At 29.9% G+C, this 25,697-nt stretch overlaps 2 protein-coding genes and 1 non-coding gene across 3 annotated transcripts; 2 read left to right on the top strand and 1 right to left on the bottom strand.

Annotated features, from left to right (window-relative positions):
* Nucleotides 1-5,141: 5,141 nt before the first annotated feature.
* On the bottom strand, nt 5,142-7,452 carry LOC8275890 (SPX domain-containing protein 1). Its single transcript, XM_002524452.4, has 3 exons — nt 7,080-7,452; nt 5,884-6,010; nt 5,142-5,748 (listed from the first exon to the last, which is right to left on the bottom strand). The coding sequence occupies exons 1-3, from the start codon at nt 7,365-7,367 to the stop codon at nt 5,303-5,305; spliced, it is 861 nt and encodes a 286-aa protein (XP_002524498.1). The 5' UTR covers nt 7,368-7,452; the 3' UTR covers nt 5,142-5,302.
* A 6,921-nt stretch (nt 7,453-14,373) lies between these two features.
* Nucleotides 14,374-14,459, top strand: TRNAY-GUA. Its single transcript is given in 2 exon segments — nt 14,374-14,410; nt 14,424-14,459. It is a non-coding gene; the product is annotated as a tRNA-Tyr (tRNA).
* A 5,363-nt stretch (nt 14,460-19,822) lies between these two features.
* Nucleotides 19,823-20,371, top strand: LOC125369593. The gene is made up of 2 exons (XM_048372379.1): nt 19,823-19,927; nt 20,078-20,371. The coding sequence occupies exons 1-2, from the start codon at nt 19,823-19,825 to the stop codon at nt 20,369-20,371; spliced, it is 399 nt and encodes a 132-aa protein (XP_048228336.1).
* Nucleotides 20,372-25,697: the final 5,326 nt, after the last annotated feature.

Below are 25,697 nucleotides of genomic sequence, written 5' to 3'. Positions count from 1 at the left end.
CCATCTCTATTCCAAGGAAATATGATAGTTGACCTAAGTTTTTGATGTCAAATTCCTTTTTAGACTTTGCTTGACCTTTTCAATTTCTTGGTCGTTATTACCTGTTATTATAATATCATCAACATATACAAGAATAACAATAGTATGTGTGTGTGTGTTTATTAAATATAGAGGAATCAGAGGTAACCTTTTTAAAATTAATATTCAAAAGAAAGAGGCTTAGTTTGGCATACCATGCTCTTGAAGATTGTTTCAGCCCATAGATTGCCTTTTTCAGTTTATATACCAGCGAGGAGTTTGATGTAGATTTATGTCTTGGTGGAAGAGTCATGTAGACTTCTTCTTCTAAGTTACCTTGAAGGAAAGCATTCTTCACGTCCATTTGAAAGAGGTTCCATCCTAGGTTAGTAGCAACAGATAATATAATCCAAACAGTGTTCATTTTTACAATGGGGGCAAAGGTTTCTTAGTAGTCTACTCCATAGGTTTGGGTAAATCCCTTGGCTACTAATCTAGCCTTGTATCTTTCAATGGTTCCATCACAATTGTATTTTACTTTGTATACCCATTTGCATCCTACGGGTTTTTTTGCAGGTGGTAAAGGCATAATATCTCATGTGTTGTTTTTTTCTAGGGCTTGGAGCTCTTCTTCCATGGCCTTATACCATTTAGGATCGGTGTTGGCTTTATAGAATGATGTAGGTTCAGTAAGAGCTATATTACTTAGGTATGTTTGGTGTGTACTTGAGATTTTGTCATATGTGATAAAATTCTAAATAGGGTACAATACCTGATGAGATATATAGTCTCGAAGTTTTGCAGGAGGGCGAGACTGTTAAGAGGATCGCCTCAAGACAATTGCTTCTTGAGTGTTAGGTTCATCTTCTAAGTTGGTGCTTTTACTTCATCCCCCTGAAGGAATTGTGCTTGAGGGAATAGATGGCTCCCCCTTAGAATGAGCACCTTGATCGTGATGATCGTTGTTAGAAAAAGCAAAGTTATGTGAAAACAGTGGAGTGTGTGGCCCATGAGGGTGTGCGGGTGTGTGACTGGGACGTGGAAAGTAGGGTTCAGTTTCAAGGAAGGAAACATCACGAGAGATATATATTTTGTGAGAAGTGGGATCATAACATTTATACCCATTTTCTGTGAGAGGAGTACCCTAAAAAAATAGTTTTGACGGAACTTTTGTCAAATTTGTGATGGCGGGTGATATGAACATAACAAATGCATCCAAAAACTCTGATGTGTCCCAAGTCTATTTTTTGACATTTCAGAATTTCTAATGGACTTAGATTCTGTAAGGTGACACTGGGGAGGCAGTTAATCAGATATGCAGCAGTAAGAATAGCATCAGACCAATAAGTATTAGGAACATGATTTTGAAAGAGTAAGGTTCTGGTGACTTCTAGAAATGACGATTTTTTCTTTTAGAAACCTTATTTTGTTCGGGGGTGTTAATACATGTAGTTTGATGCAGGATGCCATTTTCTTTAAAAAAGTCAGAAAAGTTTTTGTTGATATACTCGGTACCATTATCAGACCTAAAGGTCTTAAGTTTTGCATTGTACTGGTTTTGAACAAATTGAAAAAAATTCTTGAAAGTAGGCAAAGATCTCATTTTTTCCTTTGAGTAAGAAAACCTATGTGGAGCGGGAATAATCATCGATAAATGTAACAAAATATCTGTAATGATTATATGATTCAATGGGTGCAGTACCCCAAACATCAGAATGAATTAATTCAAAAAGTTTGGTAGAAATTATAGAAGATAAGGGAAAAGGCAATCGAGTATATTTTGAAAATTTGCACACATCACAGCAACTAGAATTTAATTTAAGATAAAATAGTTTATTTAAGACAGAACCATATGGATACCCGAACCGCCAATGCATCAGTAGGCCTTGATTGGAGGCTGTGAGACATTGGTTGGTTGGGTTGCTAAGATAGTACAAGCCATTTTCTAGGCGCCCTTCACCAATCGTCTTCCCTGTAACTCGATCCTGAAAGTGTACTGAAAAGGGTGAGAAAATGACATTGCAATTTAAATCACGTGTTATTTTAGCGATGGACAATAAATTTGATTTGAAATCGAGCAGTAATAACACATTAGGAATTTGTTTATTAAGCAAGGTGGCAGTGCCTTAGCCAGAAATAGTGACCTGATTCCCATTAGTCATGGTCACATGTTGGGAATCGACAATGGGTGCAAAGTTTTGCAGATTGAGTGGATTCCAAGACATGTGATCGGTAGCTCCAGAATCAATGATCCAGTGATTATTTTGATAAAAATTTACAGTTTTTAGAGAAGAGTGAGATACCGAATCTGACCCATTTAACTGCTGTTGGACTAGGGCTTGGATTTGGGATAGCAAATGGGTGAGATGCATGTTGGAGATTGCTGGGTCGGGTTGGTGGGCCGGAGCAAATGGACCGGGTCAGGTTGAGTCGGCCAAACTAAGTCGGGTTGGGTTGACTGAACTGATCGGGTCGAAACAGAAGAGTCGGGTCGGGTCGAGTTAACTGAATCGGGTCGGGTCATATAGTATTCAGATCCCGCATAAAATCCTTCACATATACCCTTTCCATTAGGGTTTTTTTTGCCTTCTCCTTCCTCTTCTCTCCCCTCAGCTCCCCCTAGCCGAACCTCTTCTCTCATCGCCGCCCCCCCTAGCCGAACGCCCTTGTCGCCTCTTCCGCCTCGCCTTGCCGCTCCTCTCTCCCATCCCCGATTGGGTTTTAGCTCGGGGTGAAGGAACCAGCAGGTGTCGCGATGATGACCCTATTTCTTACAGTGGTCACACCGTTCGATGCTGCTCAATTCTCCCCTTGGCTGAGCCACGTCATGGGTAGGGAGGCGTCAAGTGGAGCAGGTGCGATTGTCGGCAGCTTCGAGTGAGAGAGATGCGTTCATGAGGCTTCGGTGAATTTCTTCTCACTGGATGATTGCGATTACGGCATCTATTTTTGGGAGCTCGGTCGACAGGAGGATTTGCGATCTCAAGCTTTCGTAGCTTGAGTCTAATCCTCCCGGGTATCTGTTGTCGGGGAAAGATAGTTTTGAAGTTCTTCCCATCTGGTAAAAATTTCTGTGGCATATTCTGAGCCACTTTTGGTCCCTTATGTGATTTGTGCAAGTTCTTGTTTAAGGTTGAATATGTATGCGAAGTTCTGTTGATGCTCGTATAATCCTTTTACTTTTGTCCATATTTCCTCTGATGACTCTAACAGCATGCATAATCTTGATATTTGAGGTTCCATGGTGTTGGTTAACATTGACATGACCATGTGGTCATTGGTTTGCAATTCTTCTATATTTTCTATTTCTTCTTCAGTCGGGGCCTCTGGCCTCACTGGTTTGGGTCTGGGTCTTGTCCCTGTGACAAACTCTAGTTTTCTCCTGCCACTGAGGCTGATGTAGGCAGACTTCGACCATCAAAATTACACTGGCTAGTTTGCTGTTGTTTTGAGACATGATGAACTTTTAGTTCTGAGCAGAAATGGGGTTGGTTTTTGTTTGCTTTGATTGATTCTTCACAGGTTTGAAACCTGCTCTAATACCATGTTAAAATGAAGTAATCTGTGATAAATTGATTTGTATTGTTGTAGTATTATGAGGTTACAGTTTTTGTGATTTTAGTATATATATACGTGAGATTACAACGGTTGCCTATTCTATACATTTGTTGCCTTGAAGCTATGACCAACATTCATTTCTGTTTCAAGGAAAGGTTGAAGTGACATTTCCCTGTTGCTGGAAAGGTTGCTCCCTTTCCTAGGGGCCAGTGATGTGTGACCCTGCACAGGCTTTTCTACCTGTGCAGTGTCTGAGGCTCCCTTGCTTGGTAGCCTGTGATGAGTAGCCCTGCACAGGCTTTTTTTACCTGTGCAGTATCTAAGGCTCATTTTTGTTATGTCTTTCAACATAACCCACTAATGTATGTTGATTATTTAGGATCCCCATTTTTAATTAGTCCTTAGTTACAAGGTCTAAAGCTTTTCTCATTTGGGCTGTTACGTCTCATGGTTTGGGCCTTTTAATCCTGGTGAACGGAACACAGCCATGAGTCTGCCCAAGCCCTGCTCAGTGTCTTAACAACATAGTTTAAGCTTTAAATGCATCTCTTTTATTACATTTTTCAGCAACAATCTGCATGTTTTATCAAACACTTTCGGGCGATCGATTTTACAAAGCCCATTAAAGAAAGATAGAGCCAATGGCAACTGGTGGATATCATTTGGGAAGATCCTCTTACTCTCTAATTTTCCCTCAATAGCCATGTTATAGCTAGAGATTAAGGACCAAGAACAGCGGATGACAGAGCTAAACTCTTCAGTATCGTATTCAAATAATTTTTGGCAATCGAATTGTTGTAAATTTAATCCCAATGGCGGGGTTGAATTTTATGACAAAATTTGAAGTACGACCACTGTGTCTGTGTGAATCGAAGAATTTTTTTTCCTATGTTTGAAAGCAGACATCACACATTTCAATTTCTGTTTAGAAGTAGAATTTCAAATGGCTGTCTTTTTCTATTTATATTATGAAATCAATTTTTTGACAAATAAAAAGATGTAATTTTCCAACTGCATGCAAAGTTACTTATTTAGCAGAGGTAGTTAAGTATATTGCTCTTTTACCAATTTGTCTAAATTGATCAACTGCATACTTAATTAGTCTGCTAAATATAGTGTTTAAATTGATCAACTACATAATTAGTCTGCTATATATATATAGTTGTAAAAATCTTGTACTTTTAACGGTGAAAAGATAACGGTCACATAAATTTCAATTGTTAAATTTATAAATTTATGGTAGGAAGCAAGCATGAATATTATTTTTTTCTTTTATGACATATCAACTGTACTTTTAGTAAGTAGGATCTTGTAAACCAAATGGTCATTTAAACCATGATGAACAGAGCAGAAAATGGATCAAACCCATCACTTCCACCTAGCTGACGGGGCCTTGAGATTAACAGCAGATTACATCTTCAAAACAGAGTATTCCAGACCACTTTGTTAGCCAAAAATCGAACATCTGCAATTCAGAATCTTCGAGCTATGTCATGTAATAATCCCATGTTTAGGCCAGTTATTTAAAAAATAATGAACTTCCGTGAACCGAAAAGATTCTCTCGTCTAGAACGTGTGCTTATATTTCATTACATCTTTAATTAAACATTTTACATCTGTGTTAGTATCCAAGACATGCATAAAATATGCATGATGAAGAGAAAAAAAGAAAGTGATGACACAAAACAAGGTGGCATCTGGTCCTATTTCTTCTCACAAAATCTAATCATTTGGCGACCTGTTCCAGAATAGGAACCTTTGTCCAAGTATCCTCCACCCCACTTATCTGCAAAGGAGGCAATGAAAATACACTAACAGTAGAGCTTTTGCTCCTGATCTCCTTCAATACTCGCAACGCTGATATGGTGCTCTTCATATATAAGCTCTCCATATGTTCAATCTCTGCAAGTTCTCTGGGGACTCCGAGCATACTATCACTCTTGATGGTAGCAGAAGTTGAAGGATCAAATGTTTCATCTCCATCCACTGCTTCAAATGGAGATGATGAATCAATTATAGGGAAGAGGCGATCAAGCATAGTCTCGCACTCTTTCACAAGTTTGTAAAGCAAGTCAGTGGTGAAGAAGGGCTGTTGCAAAACCTTCTGGATAAAGGGCAAGCGAATGAGAGCACCAGTTCTTTTGTCATACTTCTTGAGTATTTTTACCAATCCTATTAAAAACACACCAAGTTAGTTGCAACTTTTTGATTCAGTAACCACTTACAAGCATAAAGTTCAGAATGACTAAATAGTTGAATGAAACTATCAACTCAACATGAAAGAAAAAATAAGAAATATTTAGCTACCTGTGTAGTTAAGGGCACTATAATTCTCCAACAACACCATCTCTCCATGAAAATCAACAATCTCCTTCCGAATTTTTATCATTTCCTCATTGTAATCCTTTGCCTTTGCTACTCTATCTTGCAATTCCTGCACCAAGTTCACAAAAAATTTAATTTCAAATCAAGGTATTGTGCATCTTTTATTTTTATTTTCTTTGATCAATCTTAAGGCAGAAATCTCATATGCACGCCTCAAATCTCCGGTACACTATTTTACTTTGCAAGTGGATAGCAACATTAATTCTTATATACACAGATCATTATCAAATACCACTATATGTTTTTCCCTTTAACCCACTTCACAAGTAGATATGGTAACTTATAATTCTTAAGTAACACACATCATTATCAAATATCACTGTACTTTTCCTTTTAACCCTGCATGAAGGGAGATATAATCCAGTAAAAGACCAAAAAATAAAGCTCGCTCAATACCCACCACCCGACCACACGAGTTTCTCTTTTTTAATTACAACCTGAGTTTCAAACTTTTGGAATAATATCTTGTTCTATTTGCATTTCATACGCAAACAAAGTTAATTACACAATTTAATTTAACTTAATTAACCCCTTTTACAGTGGAAATAAAATCCGTATCTACTTGATAACCCAAAAAGTCAGAAGTTTATGCTTAATTAAATATAAACCAACTCTTAGCTAATAAGAAGTGAGACCACTTTAGAAGTCACTAGTTTAAATTTCAGCCCACAAATACAAAACTAAGCTTCGCAGTAACAGTACAACAAAAAATTTAAATACAAAAAGAAGGCAGATGACTTTGTAACTCGCACATGGTAATGTTGAATTAGACAGAAAAGAATATACCAAAGCACAATTCGTCCAGCAGCATAAATGAGCGCCAGTTGTTTAAAAAGACAACTGGCAAATAAATATTGGTTGTTGAAGGAGGAAAAAAAGAAGTACATAACTAACGGCCTAAACTGTCCGTTACAGTATCCTTTTACTGCGCAGAGTCGGTTAGTCTAAGTGAAAACCTAGATCTGTTACCAAACGACACCGTTCCGTTCAAATTCTACAATTTTGTTATATCTCACAAAATTAAACGGGTGATTAAGCTCCTAAATCATATACATGCATTCTTCAAAAGGTATAAAACAGAAAAATTTCCTCGGGAAACAAACAGGAAAAAGGAATACCTTCAGTCTGATGATATACTCTTCCTCTTTCTCAACAAAGAAAGAATTGAATTTCTCAAGCTCATCTTCCAACAATTTAATAAAATCAATCTCTTCCTCTGACATAGGAGCGTCTGCGCAATCACCGGCGTCCTCCAATTTCTGGCGTTTATTAGGCCTATCACCGACGCATTTTTTTGGCTCTAGTAGCTTCAATCTCTTCTTAAGCTCCTTGTACGACAGAAACTTGTCTCTCCATTCAGGTAATGTTTCCTCGATCTGGTTGCTAAGGCTCTTCCCGAACTTCATATTCTTTTCCTTTTTCTTTTTTTAAGGGTTGTTTGGACGGTGAGAAAATGTGTGTGAGAGAGAGAATAAAGGAAAGTGGAAAGTGTTGAGGGGTGATAATATAACGGTAAGAGAAGAATATTCGAGGGTTAGTATTGGAATATCCATTTTATTCTTTTATATGAGGAGAAGAGCATATCTCTTGGTTTTATTCCCTTGTGATACGATGGATTATTATTATTATTATTTATTATTACTATTATTGTATTTATCATGAATAGGGAAATAAGTTTTTTTATCTAAGGAGAATGGAGAAAAGAAGTTGAAATATAAATCAAATTGAAAATATATTATTAGTTCTATAAACATATCATCTCTTTATCTTTGGAAAAAATATTTATTATTTTATAATTAATAAATTGTGTGTATATATATTAATTGTTAAAATTTAAAATTTTTTGAGATATAAAATTTTTATTTTGACACGTATATAGAATTTAAACTTATATATAATTATATAATTTTTTCTATTAATTTATTACCTAATAAGTTACATTTCTAATTAAACCCTAATTCTAAATTTTAAAAATAATATTTTTTATTATATTTTAATTATATTAATTAATAAATAATTATCTAATCAGATAATGATATTAATTTATTATAAAAATAAAACATTAATTATATTTTAATATTATATTAATTAATAAATAATTTTTGATCGGATAATAATATTAGTTATATTTTAAAAATAATATATTAATTATATTTTAATATTATATTAACTAATAAATTAATTTTTAAATAAAAATAATTTTTAATTTTAAAAATAATATTTTAAATAATATTTTTAATATTATATTTAATAATTAATTAATTTTTAATTATATAATAAAATTAATTTTAGAAGTTAGTAGTATCAATTATAGAATTAAATCATAAAATACTAAAATTAATTAACAAATATTTTTAAAATAATTTTTATATTATTATATATTTTAATAAAATTTTAGATTTTAAAAATTATAAATAATTAATTTATTATTATTTTTAAAATATTATAAATTAATACTCAATATAAATTTTTATTAAATTATATCTATTAATTTAATTTTATAATTAAAATAATAATAATTATTATTATTATATATCGCATAAATAAATAACTAATTATCTATATATTTGCTTCTATATTTATGGTATTTGAAAAAACACGTGGCATTTCCTTTGAAGGGTGAGGGGGGCGCTTGTGCTGTATGTGGTTGAAGTGTGGGACTGGGTAAAATAGGAATTATTTACGAAATCAAAAAATTGTACTTCAATTGAGGATAACAATAGGTTCCTCACATGAAGGAGTTGGAGAGTTTGGAGTCTTACGGTTCATCATTATTAATGAAAACTTTATAATTCTTAATGATATTGATAAACATAAAAATATAAATCAATCTTATTATGTTGTCACGCTTCATTGATTGGACTCAAGTTTATATAATTTAATTTAATTATTTAGATGTTGTAATTAGAACTGTTGGAGAAAAAAAGAAGTTGAAATTCTTTATGTATTTATAACTGAGATGAGTGGTAACTCTGGATTAACACGTTAAATAAAAGACTTAAGAACTTTTTTATTACATTGGCGTACTTTCTTTATCACCAATAAAAGAATTATGACAAACAGCTTATATGTAAGAGACTGCCAACTCGAGGATTAAGGCAAGGGTATGTATGTAGGGTTTCTCTTTTAATAGGATAAAAGAATATTTTATATATTTGAAAACTAAATATCTCCTAAAAATGGAAAGTCATACCCTTTTTTCACAAATTAGAAAAATACAAGACGCACGATAACCATAGTTACTCTATTTCCAAAGCAATTTTTAATAAAACAGAAAGAAAAGCAATTTTTAGATAATGAATTAATTGACAGCACTCCTTTTTTTATGAGTTGGTCAAGTTTTTCTGTGATAATTCTTGCATCGAAAATAAAAAGGTTCCTTCTCCAGTCAAAAAAGAAAAAAATCCTTCTGTAATTCTTCCTTTTTTTTTTTTATTTATACTTAATAAAAATAAATATAAAAATAAAATTTTCTTTCTTTCTAAAGAGGTACTTTTTCGGTTATCTTAAATCATACTTCTTTTAATTATTAATTTAGTAAATAATTATTAAAATTATTTGTGTTAATTAATATAAATATTATCACTTTTGAATATTTTAAAAAAATAAATGATAAAATTGATCATACACTAATTTAAAATTTAATAAGAGAAAATAGTTTATATAAATTAAATTTTCATTGATTATATATTTATGAAATTTTATTGAGCTGTAATGTTAAAAGTAAAAATTAGTCCTTTTTACGATCGAATTTAAAAATTAAATTAAATATGATTTAAAATAATTATTGAGTGAGACACATATATTATCGAGTTATAAATTAAAAAAAGTTATATCAACATGATTAAAGATATATATTTTTTCAAGTGATATATTTTTTAATTATAATGATATATTTTTATCAAGAATTTATAAATTCTATAAAAAGAAAAAGGCGCCAATCTGTTGTTTCTTAAAGTAGATAATATTTATAGGAAAAGAAAAATTGATGCTTGCTAATTAATGACGCTTGGTATAATTCTGAGAATATCCGTTCATTAAAACCGTGGTCCTCCTTCCTCTTTCTTTTCTCTTTTTTTCTTTCTCCTCTTCCAAGTTGCACCAAACTGAAAACATGCGCCCATTTTTATTTAATGATACCGTTGCATCATAACTGCATGAATATTATTTTCTTTTTACAATTTTAATGCACCTAGTGTTTGGAAGAATGCGAGCCCAAAATAAATAATAATAATAAAAGGCAATAGTGTCTAAGAAAAGCAGGGCTTTATATTCTTTTCTTCAGATAAAATCCTTAGAATCAGAGAAACTAATGCATGTAAAACTAGTTTTTATTGTTTTTCTTTGGCTTGAGATTGATATATCAGGAATAAAATAAAATAATCTATTGCCTAATGTATAACAAATTAACAGTTCAAAACGCTTTCTAGAAGACTGGCGGGTGGGTCTTTCTTTTCTCCGCCACTGCCACCTTGCTTGCATTAGACGACAAACCCGTCTTCAATAGGGGGAAGTTGTAAAAAAATAAATAAGTGGGGAAAAAGTGAATGAAATCTTTAGAGGGTAAATTCGGAACTTAAAAAATGTAAGATATTGATGATTTGTACTTTGTTGTAGTTTTATTTTATAGTGTTTCTTGCGAGTGAGGTCAGTCACATGTTGTGTTTTGGTTTTGCATATTTAGCCATTTCCAACAACAAGATTCGGATTTCTTATTGGTATATTCTCTTCTTTTGGAATCTACTCCTCGCATCTGGTCTCTACCTTCTCTTCTTTCCCAACCTTTCAGTTTCCCCTTTCCTTTTTTTTTTCCTAAGGAAACTTCTCATTCCCAGCTAATCTCTACGTCTTGTCTTGCCTTCTTCCCCAATTCCTTTTTTGTTACACTTTTTTTTTTTTAAAGAAAATGCTTCTAAATTGGATGATTTCTTTACCATACTTATTAAAGGAGCAAATTTTAATTTTAGCCTAAAATGCTTTCCTTTTCCTAATTATAGACCAATTTTATTTTTGCACATTAGCTAAAATACTTCTTACTTTAATTAATAATAGCTTATTTTTTTTCTAAAAATTATATCACAATACCTAGATATATTTTTTTTACATGAATATACGCTGAATCCTTACAAATAGTAAAATATTATTTCATATATGAAATTTATATAAAATAATAATAATAATTTAAAATAAAATTAGTCAAAAAAATTTATTAACTTACCAAAATCTTCTAACGTATTCTATTTTACTTATTTTAAAAATAATAATAAAGATTTTCAATATTTTAAGATTTTGTTACTACTATTGGAATAAAATAGAATTATCTTACAAATGAATAGACAATGATTTTGTGAAACATCAACAGAATTACTACATATTAATAAAATAAATTAATCACGTGTCAAAATTTTGGTAAATACACTTAGAATTCATATATATATACACACATTTATCAGTGTGTTTTTATTAGAAAAGCTATAAAAATTGTAGGAATTACTTTCATGTATAACTTGCTCTTACAGTTTTATGTATATCTACCAAGAAAAATAGCTTTTTCAAATTAATATTATTAATTCTTATCATTATTTTCTAAAATAACTTTATTATATTGACTAATAAGTTAAAGAAGAAAAGAAATGGGAAAGCATAATAAGCATATTCCCTGTATAATTTTCAACCATCAATTTGTGTTTATCTTCTTGTCGTAATCCTGACCATAACAGCAAACAACAACAGTTGCAGCATTTAATAAAATAAATATCTCCCTATTCTTCTCGTACCCACTTTCTTTTTGGTAGCTGAGATTAACTCATGAACTACTTAAATCATTTTCTATCAACAATTCCCAATTAATTGATTTATTGGCATCTACCTTTGGCCACTTCATTTTCTAGTTTGAATGCCCTCTTCTTCTTTGTTCTATCTTCATGTAATTCTTTTTACAAGAAATTAACTAGCTGTGTCCACTTTGTTTAAATTAATTAGCATGAAGGCTTAATTAAATACAAAAGTTTAGACCTGAAGATAATTTATTAAACTAATTTGTTATTAGTGTTGGCATCTACTGAGGTATATGCCATAAATAAGTAAGGTTATGGACATGTTGTAACATATTTGGTAATGGTATGGTCCCATGGGGATCTATGTTGATTGGAGTGCATTTTTTCTTTTTCTTTTTTTACTTTAGTATTCAAAGTTCTTTTATTAATATAATCTTTGAAACAGGTATATGCTAATATTCGAAACTGTCCCAATAATCTATTGAATTATCAATTCCATGCTTGGATTTATTTGGTAATTAATTTGCTGCTGTCACCGGGTGTTTCCTGCTTATGAGTATTTCGCACCATTTTTTGTTCTTAATTAAGGTATAAGTTAAAATTACCTCTAGAAATGACCCATCTAAACAAGACTCATGTTACCTACAGATCAAAATTTATTATTCTACTCTTCTATAGTATGTCGACAATTTCTTTTATAATTTACGCATGCGTTGCTAATAAAGATTAAAGATTAAAGATTGTATCCACTTTAAACTTCTCAGATTATTGATATTAGGAACATAATCTCCAAACAATCAAGGTGAACTGGAAATCTTATGAAAGGAGAAAAGGGCATAAGTGCACAAAAGGAAAAAGAATTAATTACTTTATTCTTCAGAAAAAAAAGAGTAAATTCGAAATAAAGCTTAAAAAAGATAAAATAAAAAAAATTATTGAAATACAAATATAAATCAGTCTTTTTATTGAAATTATTGAAATTTATGCTCAGCACTAATTCTTTTTTCTTTTTCTCGTCTTGCTGTATTTTCAGATTAGAATTGGATGAGGCCGAAAAGTGCAATAAGCCCCGAAGGAAAACTCTGATTTCTGGATTCAAAGCCCATCTTATGGATTGGTTTCAGCCCATGTTCCACAACTCAATTTCCTCGATTGTATTCTGGAAGGCTAGAACACATTTTGGATATTTATAGAAATTAATTGAATTATTTATGGAAATATGACTTTTCATTAAAAAAGAAGACTTTTCAAAGAGGAAAATGGATGTTAAGCTTTTGTTTTGAGATGCTATTATGTTAGCACAATCGCAACTATTAATTTAAGTTTAATAATTAAGATATTATTATTCTGTAAATAGTTGTTCGCCGCATAAAATTTAAATTAATTATTTTAATAAAATCTCAACCATTTTTATTTAGTATTTACTAGTGAAGATTATAAAACAAGATAGTATGAATATGAGAGGATCCTAATCATAGATTTTTAATCACCAAACTATATCCATACAACTAATTCACTGAGGAGTTGAGTCAATTGAGCATAAGTTAATTTTCTGTATTTATTCTAGAGCTACCTGGTTAGCTTCAAACGTGGTGTATATTCCTATATCCGACAGATTCTCTCCTTTCAAGCAGTGGTGGCAGCAAGTAAATGAAATTGGTCATGGAAAAAAGTAATTATCAATTAATTCATTGTGCTGCTAGTTTAAGCTGGCATATTTGGAAGGCCAAAAATGGTTTTGTGTTTAATAATGTGCCTTTGTCTAGTATTCACATGGGTATCCAGCTTCTCATTGTCCTGGCATTTTGTAGTTTAACTGTGATGCTGCTCTTTCTCATCACAGTGCTGTGACAGGGGTGGCCTTTATCTGCAGGAGTTCCAGACGAAGTTTAATTGATGGTGGCTCCAAGGAAGATATCTACATACATCCTCAATCTTAGTTGCTGAAACCGTAGCTATCCCAGGATGCCATCTCCTGTCTAGTGTCTGACAAGCAAGTGTGTGTTTTGACAGAGAGGACAAAAGTCCTAAGCAGATTGAGACCCTTAGATTGTTTTTGGCAAAAGGCTACCTCCTTGTCTTTTTTTTTTTTTTTTTTTGTAGATTTTGCTATATTCTTAGGGCTTGTAACAAGGCTCAACTTCCAATAATAGCATTGCTAGTTGGTGAATGGATATCCAGCCATATAAAAGTTTTGGCCCTTGATTGTGGAATACAATCTTTTAATTGCTAAAAAAGAAAAGTGAAATGTTTGACTTTGATTTCAAAATCGAAATGCATGATGGTATTACCAAATTTCTTATATGAAGAATCATACATAAGAATAACATAACTATTTTTTATAAAAAAACAGAAGAAGGAAAGCATAAGCATAAGTATATTTTTGTCGATTCATAAACAATAACAAAATATTTGCACTAATCAATCGCTACGCTAAGAAAAGATAAGTACTTATAATTTGAAAAAATACAAAAACAAAATATATTATTGTTCCCACAGTCACTTTAAATGATACTTTAGCACCTTCAACCGGGCTATTCAAGACAGTGCTGGCGAATCAATTTGCCCTATAGATTTGTATTTGGTGGAGAGGCCAACCCTTATAAATTAATTTAATTATGATGAACATCAAAATCCGACCTTAGCTCAGTTGGTAGAGCGGAGGACTGTAGTGTGATTGCTGTAATCCTTAGGTCGCTGGTTCGAATCCGGCAGGTCGGATTTTTTTTAAATTAATGCTCTTTGGGCAAATCGGCCTCTCTCAAATTTCCTCTGGTTTTTTCTCCACACAATAGAAAATAAAGTGGGCAAGTAAATATTTCAAGACCCAATATGTGGCAATTTCAAATCAGTATTTGAAACATTGCTAAAAGTATATGAAAAGGTAAATATTAATAACTAAACAAAAATATTAAACAAGCTATATAAATCTTGACATATAAATAAAAATATTCTGATATATTTATTTCGTTTTAACATGCAAGTATATTGATGTATCAAATTATTATATTAATATATTACTTTCTAATTAAATGATAATTCTAATCTTAAAAAGATAGAATATTGACTAATAAGTTGCTTTTGTACATAATAATGACTTTAGTCTTAAAATATTAATTATATTTTAAATGTTTAATTCATATGAATATAATTAGTATATTAATTAATAATTACTAAATTTTCTCATTTTAAATGATATTTTATTAATTTATATGTATTTTTTTATTTAACTTTTTAAATAAAAAGTTTCGTTTTAAATTTCATAAATTAAAAATATTTATAATTAAAATAATAGTATCAATTCCACAACGCAATAGCAGATAATCCCATTGTTTATTAGCTTGGTTTAAACTTGGTCGAAGATTTTAGGACTTCGACAAGTAGTTTATATTTTGAACATAATCGAGCCCCAACTTAAGAAAGTCCGATTATTATTTAGATGGGGTTTTGGAATATTATTTTTCTTAAGGTGTGCTTGAAAAATTATAAGTAAAGAATTCATATATTCTTAAAAAGTAATCTAAATTTGATTAATCGTAAGTTTGTATAGACCGAATGAGCCAAATTCAGGCCAAAACTAAAAGGAAAATTTTTATAAATAACTTAAAAATAACAAAAAATATCATTTATATAGTAGGAATACAATTCTTTAAAAAATATTGTATAAAGCTTCTAAAATATTATTTATACGATACTTCATATAGAAAGTAGGTCCTTTCCAAAAACTTCCATCTAAGCTTCAATAAAACTCTTTATAAAAAATCTCCATTAAAAATTTTAACAAATCTCTTCCTTTTCAAAAATTTCCATCAAAAGTTTCAATAAAGCTATTCCAAAAATACGAATAAAATAACTATTTAAAACCACATTAGTTTTCTATTAATCTTCAAACTGAAAACGAGCATTCCCTGCAACAAAATAAAAAATAAAGAAATATATTCCCATTCTTACAAAAAAATTCTAATTATTATAAAGAATGTGAAGCTTATTTCATTAGATTCTTTTATAGATCTTATCATTATAAAGTAAAAATTGATGAATCAACAATAATACAGGTGTATCTATACAGTTTGAACGATTTTCAATTGATTTTGAAAAACAAATCTGAAAAATAAAGGTAAGTCACAAACCCAGATTTTTGGTATATGTTTCTTCTAAAAAATACAAAAACAATATACTTTCTAAGAAAAATGCATATGTTAATATAAAATAGGTATATTTTAAAAAAAATTAATAAAAAATATGTTGATTTTGATAAAAATATATTATATTTAAGATATATGTCATTAAGATTGACAAATAAATTCATAAAAATTGAACAACAATCTTTTAATACAATTAACAGTAAAAGGTGTATGTTTCCAAGAAAACAGTATATGTTAGATCTTTAAATACAAATTTCAAATGTGTTGAATTTATTTTTATTATGAATTCTAATTATTTTATCACAAGAGCAATGAACACAATATCAGTATTTATTTAACACAAGAGAAAATAGGATAAAAGTATGAATTACATCAATTTTGAAGTAAATGGAATTCTTATTCCAAGCAATTGTGGTTAATGATGATCTATTGAAAATATTGTGAAAACAACTGAGAATCAACAAAGAGGAAATAAAAATGGAGATACTATATTAGGTGAAAAATGGTTATCCACCATTAAAAATAGAAGATGATAGAAGTCTTTTATTTTACTTGGAGTTGAAAAAGAAGAAATTAGATTTTACAAGATATCCTTTGTGCATAAATGAGAATACAAAGCTAAATAATACATTTTTCGGATCATGCTTAAGGACAAATCTACAAGTGGCAAGAATTGAACTAGCTTCAACATCTTCAAATACGGTATTTGTACATAATTCAACAAATATATACAAAACATATACCATTCAGGATTGCAATATGCAAATATGATAGGTAAATGAATAATAGAAGAAAGCAAAAAAATTGAAGAAGCTGAAGTTGAAAATGAGATATAGATTCAAGCATCATCAGCAACACAAGATAAACAAAAATTGAAGAAGAAAAAATCTATAAAGACAAAAAAACCTTTAAGACAGTCTTGAATTTCTATGCAATTAGCAATAATTTTCAGTTTAAGGTAAAAAAATCATATGATATGGAATATGTTGTTAAATATTTAGATAAGAATTGCAAGTGGCAATTAAGAGCATCAAGAAAAGGAAATACATTGATATTTATACTTCAAAAATTTAATAACATCCACACATGCCTATTGAAATGAAGATTAAATGATTATCGACAAACAACTACAAGTATAGTTGCTAATTGTATAAAATCAAAGTACCTCAGCATAAAAACAGTATACACACTATTTGATATTGTTAGAGACATGAAGGAGGATTATGGAATCTTCCTAAGCTATATAAAAGCATGGAGATCAAAAGAAAAAAGCAATACGAAATATGAGAGATAAACCATATGAGTCTTATGCAATGATTCCAAGTTTTTTACATATGTTAAAGACTATAAACCCAGGATCTTTTGTTGAGCTCGAAACAAAAGAGGACAACACATTCATCTACCTTTTTATGGCTCTTGATGCATCATGTCACGACCCCACCGGTGGGCCCGTGACCGACACTAGGGAATGGGTAGGCTTAAGGCCACCAAATCCTGTAGTAAGCCTGACACTCACTAACTCAATCAAATCTCAACTGAAATTTTACTATTATTAATATCACAATTTACAGTACATTAAATTTTACACAATTAAATTGGTCTGCCCGAAGAATTAGGCGAGACCCGAAACTACAGAAAATTACCACTGATATCCCTACTATTACTACTGCGGAGAATCTAAGATTTTTACAATTTGACATACTAATCAAACACCACCCGATGATGAAGAAGTCGAGTTACTGAGTAAGAATCGCAGGAAGACTAACAGTCACGATTCTGAAAAACAGTAAATGGAGACTGTCAGTCTCGAGAGTGAGTTAAAATCAAATAATCTAGAGACTATTGCTTTCTTCACAAAAAATATTAATCATTCGAATCAATATATCAAACCATGCACGTAAATACAACTCATATTATAATCATACCATAATAAATAAATAAATAAAATATATTTTTACTTTTACGGGACGAGTGGCTCAGTAGAACCCTAACCCCAAATTCTGCCTTTCGGCTCTCTTAATCCAACAGGTCTGGCGCACAGAGAGCAATCTCGATCAAGGTCCTTACCTCCAGCCTGAACACTTGAATTCCAAATAAGCCGGCGCCCAGAGAGCGTTGCTCGATCAGGGACCTTAACTCCCGTGACCAATCGAACTCGGCCAGAGCAATGCTCGATCAGGGCAAACAAATCCATAAGAATCTTATATCCATGATCATTACCGGTGCGCACACGGTCCTGATGTAACCCACCAGGTGGCATGTTCTACGAAAACCACATTTCCCAAAACGCAATCATCACATTTAATAAATATCATTGTCTAATGAAATCATTCAACACATATCGAAATAAAGATTAAAAATTTAGGATAAGACAACGTGCAATTCGTGTGGAAAAAAAATAATAATATCTGTATTATTATAATGTTACTAATAATAATATTTATATTATTTTCAATAATTAATAATCATATTAAGCACAAATTCTAAAATAGCATATTAAAATCAGACTTAGCAATAGTGCAATGATTAAATGACTTTAACTCACAGATTTGGCGACCTCCTAGCTCTGCTCCGGTGCCTCGGTTGGAGCGAGCCGAACAGAAAGATCATCTAATCACGGAAAACTATTATCAATTATGTTGAATAATTACAATTTGGTCCCTCAACTTTCTTAATTACTTACAATTTCATCCTGCAGAATTTTCAAATAACCCCAAACTTTTCTTTAGCCTTTCAATTAAGCCCCTAAATAATTAATTTGGACCAAATTAGAATTATGGAAAATACATAATTATAAAAATACCCCTCATCGACATATTTATTTATAAAAATACCAAACTCACAAATTTCCATTAAAACCCCATATTAATGAAATTATACTTTTAATCCTCATCCAAAAATAATTTTTCAATTAAGTCCTACACACAAAATTAATTTAAATAGTAAATTTACTAATTATTTTCCAACTTAAATTTTAATACCACTAGTTAATTAAAATACTAATTTCCTCAGAATTCTTTTATAAAAACATCCTTTACAATTTTTTCTAAAATTTTTCAATATATATAATTTTATTTATACATATACATATACATTGGGGAAAAATTAGAATAACCAAAAATATATTTTACCCTTCAAATAATTTACTTAATTAATTCTTATAATTTCAAACTGATTGGGTATAGAAAAATAATTCATTTAATTGACTAATATTAAAATTTCCATTAAATCTTTTCAAATTAAACCAAATAAAAATAAAGCTAAAATTAACTTAAATATAAACTCATTATTAAATATATAAAAATTTCGGGTATTACACATCAATAAAAGGATGAAAATATTGCAGACTTGTCATGATTGTGGATGGGACTTTTCTGAAAGCAATATATGGTGGTACACTACTAACAACAACACAAAATGCAGCAGGTGAGATTTTTCCTTTAGCATTCTCTATAGTAGATTTAGAAAGCGATTCATCTTCAAAATGGTTCTTCATAAGAATTAGAAAAATATTTGAATAGAGAAGGAATGTTTATAATATCATACATACATGAAAGCATTGAAACAACCATAAAGAAAGTATACCCTGAAGTTAACCATGGAGTTTGTATATCTCATTTGTTGAATAATCTGGATACTAACTTATATAAAAAAAAAAAAAAAAAGACAAAGAAGATTAAAGATTCATTTTGTAGCTGAAAAAACATATACAACTGAGCAGCTTGAATATCATATGAAGGAGTTGGACAAAGTGGATAAACGACTTTGACTATATTTGAGTAACGTCGAATATCATAGATGGGCTAGAGCTTTTTCTTTCAACTATAGATACTCAAATATGACATCAAACATCGCTGAATCAATAAATGCAATGAACAAAGCAGTAAGAGAGCTATCAATTACAATCTTACTAGAGTACTTGCGTTCTTTAGTTCAAGAATGGAGTTGCCAAACAAGAACATTACAAAATTAACATTCGTAAAGCTAGCAAAAGAATCTGAAGATCTGCTCACTGAGAACTACATTCAATCCTTCAAACTAAAGGTAAACCTCAAAATTGTATATTATTTCGTATATTAAAACTGCACTTTCGTATATTCTTAGTATATGTTTAATATATTTGCCAATAGTATAAACTATATATAATTATAAAAACTATATGGTTGAAACTAATTTTTTGAATTCTAAAAACAGGTGAAACCGTCAAATGATGAATTACTTAATATATATGAAAATGAGAAGACATATATTTGGAATATGAAAGAAAACTCATGCACATACAATTGGTTTCAAGTTGATGAAATTCCATATCCACATACATTAGCAATACTGAAGGAGATGAATCAAGATTCTTATGATTATTGCTCAGAATTCTTTACTAAAGAGACAATGATTGCTAGATATCAAGCAATGATATATCCAATTAGCAATCAAAGCAACTGGAATATACCAACTAAGATAAAAGAAATACTTGTGCTACCACCATAAGGAAGGATAAAAGTAGGAAGACCCAAAAAAAAAGAAGAATTAAAGGAGCATGGGAGAATAAAATAAAAATAAGTATGGAAGATGTGGACAAGCCGGACATAACAAAAAAACATGCAGAAATCTACCAAAGAGAAATGATTTGATACTCGTTTATTTTCAAGTATAAACATTCATTTTATTTCAAGTTGTACATTTAAAACAATTGATTTGTTTAATTTCTTTAGAAAATAAAATTTATTATTATTATGAACTTTTTCTCTATTATTATTACAGATGTTATTATATTTTATGAAACTATTGAATGAAGTGTATAATTAAAACATGTTATATCATAATAAAATAACAGTAAACAATATATTTTTTACACAGTTTGATATACATTATGTATATATTAGTAAAAAATACTATTTATTGTAATACAAATTTATTAACAAGATACTCGAACACGAGCATTCTCTAACTTTTACAAATGAGAGTACCAATTAAATTATCTCTAACTAACTATAGTATTTTTTTTTTTCGAAATCTCTAACTAGCTATAGTTAGCACTACTTTGGAATTCTTTATTGCTTAATGGAAATCTTATTTTCATAATTCAATTTACACAATTTACATTATGATCTTTTTAGCATAAAAGAAGAGAAATTTACAGTCATTAAATTCAAAATTGACAACTTAGATTAGAAACTAAGCTGATATATTATATTACAGAAAGAAAATTATATATAAGAGAAATTATTCCATTGTAATTAAGTTATAAAATAATTTGAATTTCATTAAATTAAAAAAAGAAGAAGCTAAAAACCTTAATTTTGATATTGTAACACAGTAAAAGAAATGGAATCTAAAATCATAAATTTAATAAAAAAAACAAAAAACATGGCTTTTGTGATGTTTTTCCTTTACTATAAGACATTATGTGTAATTATGATTACTGTTAAGATTTGAGATCTTTTCCATCCTTTTTTTCCATTGTCTTTCCAACCTTTAGTTCTTACTCAAAATATTTAGTGTTTTAGACGCAATGAAGATTGATATGGCAGCGGTTGTTAGAGATTATAATGGTACGTTTGTTTCCTGCATGGCTCATAAGTTCCTGGGCTTTTTGAGCCACGTTTGGTGGAAGCAGTGGCACTGAAGGAAGCTGTTAGGTGGGTATCGCAGATGGGACTCTCATCAGTTGTTTCTGAGACTGATTCAAAAATAGCAGTGGATGCAATTCGGTATTCAGCAGCAGTTTTGTCTGAGTTTGGTAGTGCTATTGATGAATGTTGTTCTCTTTTATCTAAATGCCTTAATTTTCAGGTCTCCTTTTCTATTCTATCTTATTCATCCGGGAAGAATACAGAGCCTTTCCTGATATGATCCTAAGTCATTTTCTAATTGAATTTCCTAGCCAACAAATGAAAACCATAAGTTAAAGTACCCAACGTTTTTGGCAGTTCTACCGGCATCAGTGGGAGGTGCAGTGATCAATCGTAGATTATAGAAGAACACAATTTTCGGAGGGATATGTTTTTAATTACTGATATATAAATTTGGTCATTTTCTTATAATTTATTTTTATACTTTAATTAAAATAATATTCTTTAAATTTATTATCTAAAAGTTGTGTAATGCTTCTACAACTTATATAAAGGTCCTATGGATCCTTTTGATTCTTTTGTATCTCTAGCACACAACTTAATATTCTTGGCTTATTTAATTTTTTTAGATTATTAGCACACAACTTAATATTTTTAACTCATTTAATTTTTTATTTAATATTTTTGTAAAATCTTTAATATCTTAAAATTCTTTTAACTTTTCTAATAGGTCTAACTACTTAGAAGTTGTTGTACTTTGAGGGTATTTTCTAAACTATTTTTTTTTTATATTAGTCGGCAAATTTAAAATAAAAATCTGACGATAACAAAAAAAGGAATGCAAAAGACCACGAGCAGTGAAGCCAACAAACTACGACGATTTCGTTCCACAGATTCTAGATCTTTCAAGAATAAGAAGTGCAAAATCAGACAACTTCTGTTTGGAGGCATTCAAGGTAAAGTAATAATCCTTTCTTGCGAGGACTAGAATAATAATCATGCTCGTAATAAACCTCTGATGATGTATCCGAATCACTCTAAACTCCACCAACACCGCTGTTCACCATCGGAGCCGCCCGGTCAAATATTTGCTGACCCTGAGGAATAAACGGTGCATGGTAAAAGCACCAAGGGGAGGAAGACTCAACAATGCCTACTTTAGCTAGGACTACGTGAGACGACGACGAGGACGGTCATGAAGGTAACAAAGAAAAAAAGCTACATCAGTAAAATAAATTGATGACATGGTTTAATGAACCAAAATATCAAAATTCACCCTTTTCTTTCTTTTATTATTATAGAAACTATTTTTTTAATTAAAAAACAACTTATTAATTAATATATTAATCAAATAAGTATTAATAGTAAAAATGTATAGAAAAATACATTATCAGCAGTACGGTGTCAAAATGACGAGAGATTTTCAAAGGGCTCCTTGTCTTGGGACCCTGTGATAGCTAATCACTGAAATCGAGCTTCAAACATTGTACGAAAATTTGGTGAGAGCAGTTTGATCTGGGACCATACATAAGAAATAAACTAGTCCTAGCTTAAAAAAATACATCTATATATATAAAACTAGCTAGACTATTTAATTTCTTACCTCAATCGACCAACCAACTTGACCTCAAGGTCTTACCAACCTTTTGAATAATTACCATCTCTTGAGATATTAGGACTATTATTATTATTATCATTATTATTATGATTTCGTATCAAGGTCTTACCAACCATCCCTGTCATTTCAGAAATTTATTAGAAATAATAGATTTTATTATACTAATTAATAAATTAAAATAATTTATTAAATTTAATGTATATCCTTATCTATACACCATATATAACTACTGTTACCAATCATTATTGGAGCACTTAAATGTTAAAATCTTTCAAATGGCTGAACTCAATGTAGGTTGCTCTTACACAAAGTCTAAGTAATATTGTGGCATAATTTAGATGCTTTTAAAAGTTAATTATTCCTCCAAAGAGAGAAACAAAGCAGTGAAAAGCATGGCTTTGATCAAATTCATATATCGACATTGGAGCTATCATATCAGTTTAAAATTATATGCTAATCGGGAATTAAGATTTATTATATCTAACTCGTAGGAGCACCTCCAAGGCATTTTTTTTTAAAAATTTATATTAAGTTTTTATTATAATAATAATTTTATAAAATTAAACTCTAATAAATTATTTATGTTTTAAATATAAAATGAAAGAAAAATGACAGCAACACTCTCTCTTAAACATTCTCTTAGACCATTGATCTTTTATTAGTTTATTTTATCTAATTTTTCAATCTAGTAACTTGCTATCTATTTAATAACTAAACTAATTTTATATTTTTTTTTATAAATAAAAATAACATAAATTTATTTACTAACTAAGAGATAAATCTCGTCACAAATATAATACGATATAACTTAAAATTCATTACTTTGACTTCTAGAGTTATGTATTTTGCTGTGCCTAAGCTATAGCATTTTTTGTTTCAAAAGGCAAAAGTTAAAATAAAATAAAGCTGGTGCATTCTTTTTAAATAAATGACATGTATTATTATTAAAACAAATTGTGTTGATTATTTGATTTATTGAGATTGTACCTAAAATCACAAAGATCATTGTTGCATTATTAAATAGTAAACCAAAAGAATGCAGCATTTTCTTCTTTATTTTTGTTTTTTTTTTCTTCTTATTTTTGTCTTTTGAAACAAAGATGCAGCGGCTTTAATCATAGCAAGATTTGAACTCAAAGTAATTAAGTTATACCAATTATTTATGTAAGGATATTTATCTTTTAATGGGTATATATATATATATATATATATATATATATAACTAGTTTAAATTGTTAAATAGGTAGCAAGTTACTAAGCTAAAAAATTATATATAATAAATCAATAAAAGTGTAATTTTATAAAAAAGTAGTCAAGGGAATATTATTAGCATTCCTCCAAAATAAAAAATTAAATTAACTCTTTATTCTGATTTTAATAAATGAGTTACAAGTTTTACTATTTAGGGAATGGATAATCAATACAATAGATGAAAGTAACACTAAAGGAAGAATCTAATTTTATTATTTTATAATTTTTAGTATGTATTATTTTTTCAAGATAAAATAAATATATATAGTTGTAAATTATAACAAAAAAAAAAAATCTCATCATGAAAACTTATCGATTCGTTAAAATTTCAAATAACTTTTCTCTAATTAGCTATTATTGTCGTGTGTATTTTGTACATTTATTTCCAAGCTTGTAGATGGAAACATTTATTTTCAATATTATCAATGGTGCAGGCATGGAAAGTATAGCATAGGGTCAAATATACATATGATCCAAGATTTAACATAATACATAGATGCAGACGTGCATAGGACATGCGTGGGGTACATATATTAACTAATTATGTGTCGCACATAATTGTAAGTGTGAAACCGGAGAGGACAAACCTCATTTTGGTTGGAACTAAATGAAATTAAATTAATGCAGTTGTGACAAAATATATGCTTGTGGTCGATCATCAGTTCTCTTTTTTCTTTTTTCAACTTAATCTCAATTGTTTTGGTTTTAGATTTTTGTTTTTCTTTTAACACATGAATTAACCAAATTTGGTGTTTCACATCCTTGCACTATGGAATTCATTGAGGATGAATGGTCTTCTGGTCTGATTACTTTATTTTACTACCCATAATATAATATTTTAAATTTGTGTTTATCAGATTTTACTATTCTATTAGTACCATTTTTTCTTCCTTTTCAGAGGTTTTATCTGATTAAGTTTTTCCAAAAAGATTGTTTTAAGAAGGCAATTATATGGTAAATATTAATTAAATATTTTCTAATAGCATCCTCTTTTCTAAAAAGATATTTGTCAGAATTTGAAATAATTTCAAATGAGAAAATTTGTCAAACTTTCTCTGGATGAAAAAGTTTAATAAAAATTACAGCTTAAGATCGAAGTCAGTACTCTAAGAAATAAAAGCTAATCCATCTCTAATTCTCTGTTAGAAGTAATTTAGACTGAAATATTTTAAATGAAGAATTTTATAAAATTCATTGTTTTGCAAGTAAAAAAAAGTGGTCCCAATTCATAAATTTTAAGAGACCTCTCATCTTAGAACTCCTCATTTTTAGGGTTTTTATTTTCCATTTAAGAGGTAGAGAGTTTCAAAATTCACTATTTTTTTTTTTAAATAATGGATTTTTATATAAACATTGTTCCTTATGAATTTAC

The sequence above is a fragment of the Ricinus communis genome, chromosome 3, assembly GCF_019578655.1.
Source record: "Ricinus communis isolate WT05 ecotype wild-type chromosome 3, ASM1957865v1, whole genome shotgun sequence".
Taxonomy (NCBI): domain Eukaryota; kingdom Viridiplantae; phylum Streptophyta; class Magnoliopsida; order Malpighiales; family Euphorbiaceae; genus Ricinus; species Ricinus communis.
Note: the sequence above shows the minus strand (reverse complement) of the source record. Positions and strands in the feature narration are given on the sequence as shown.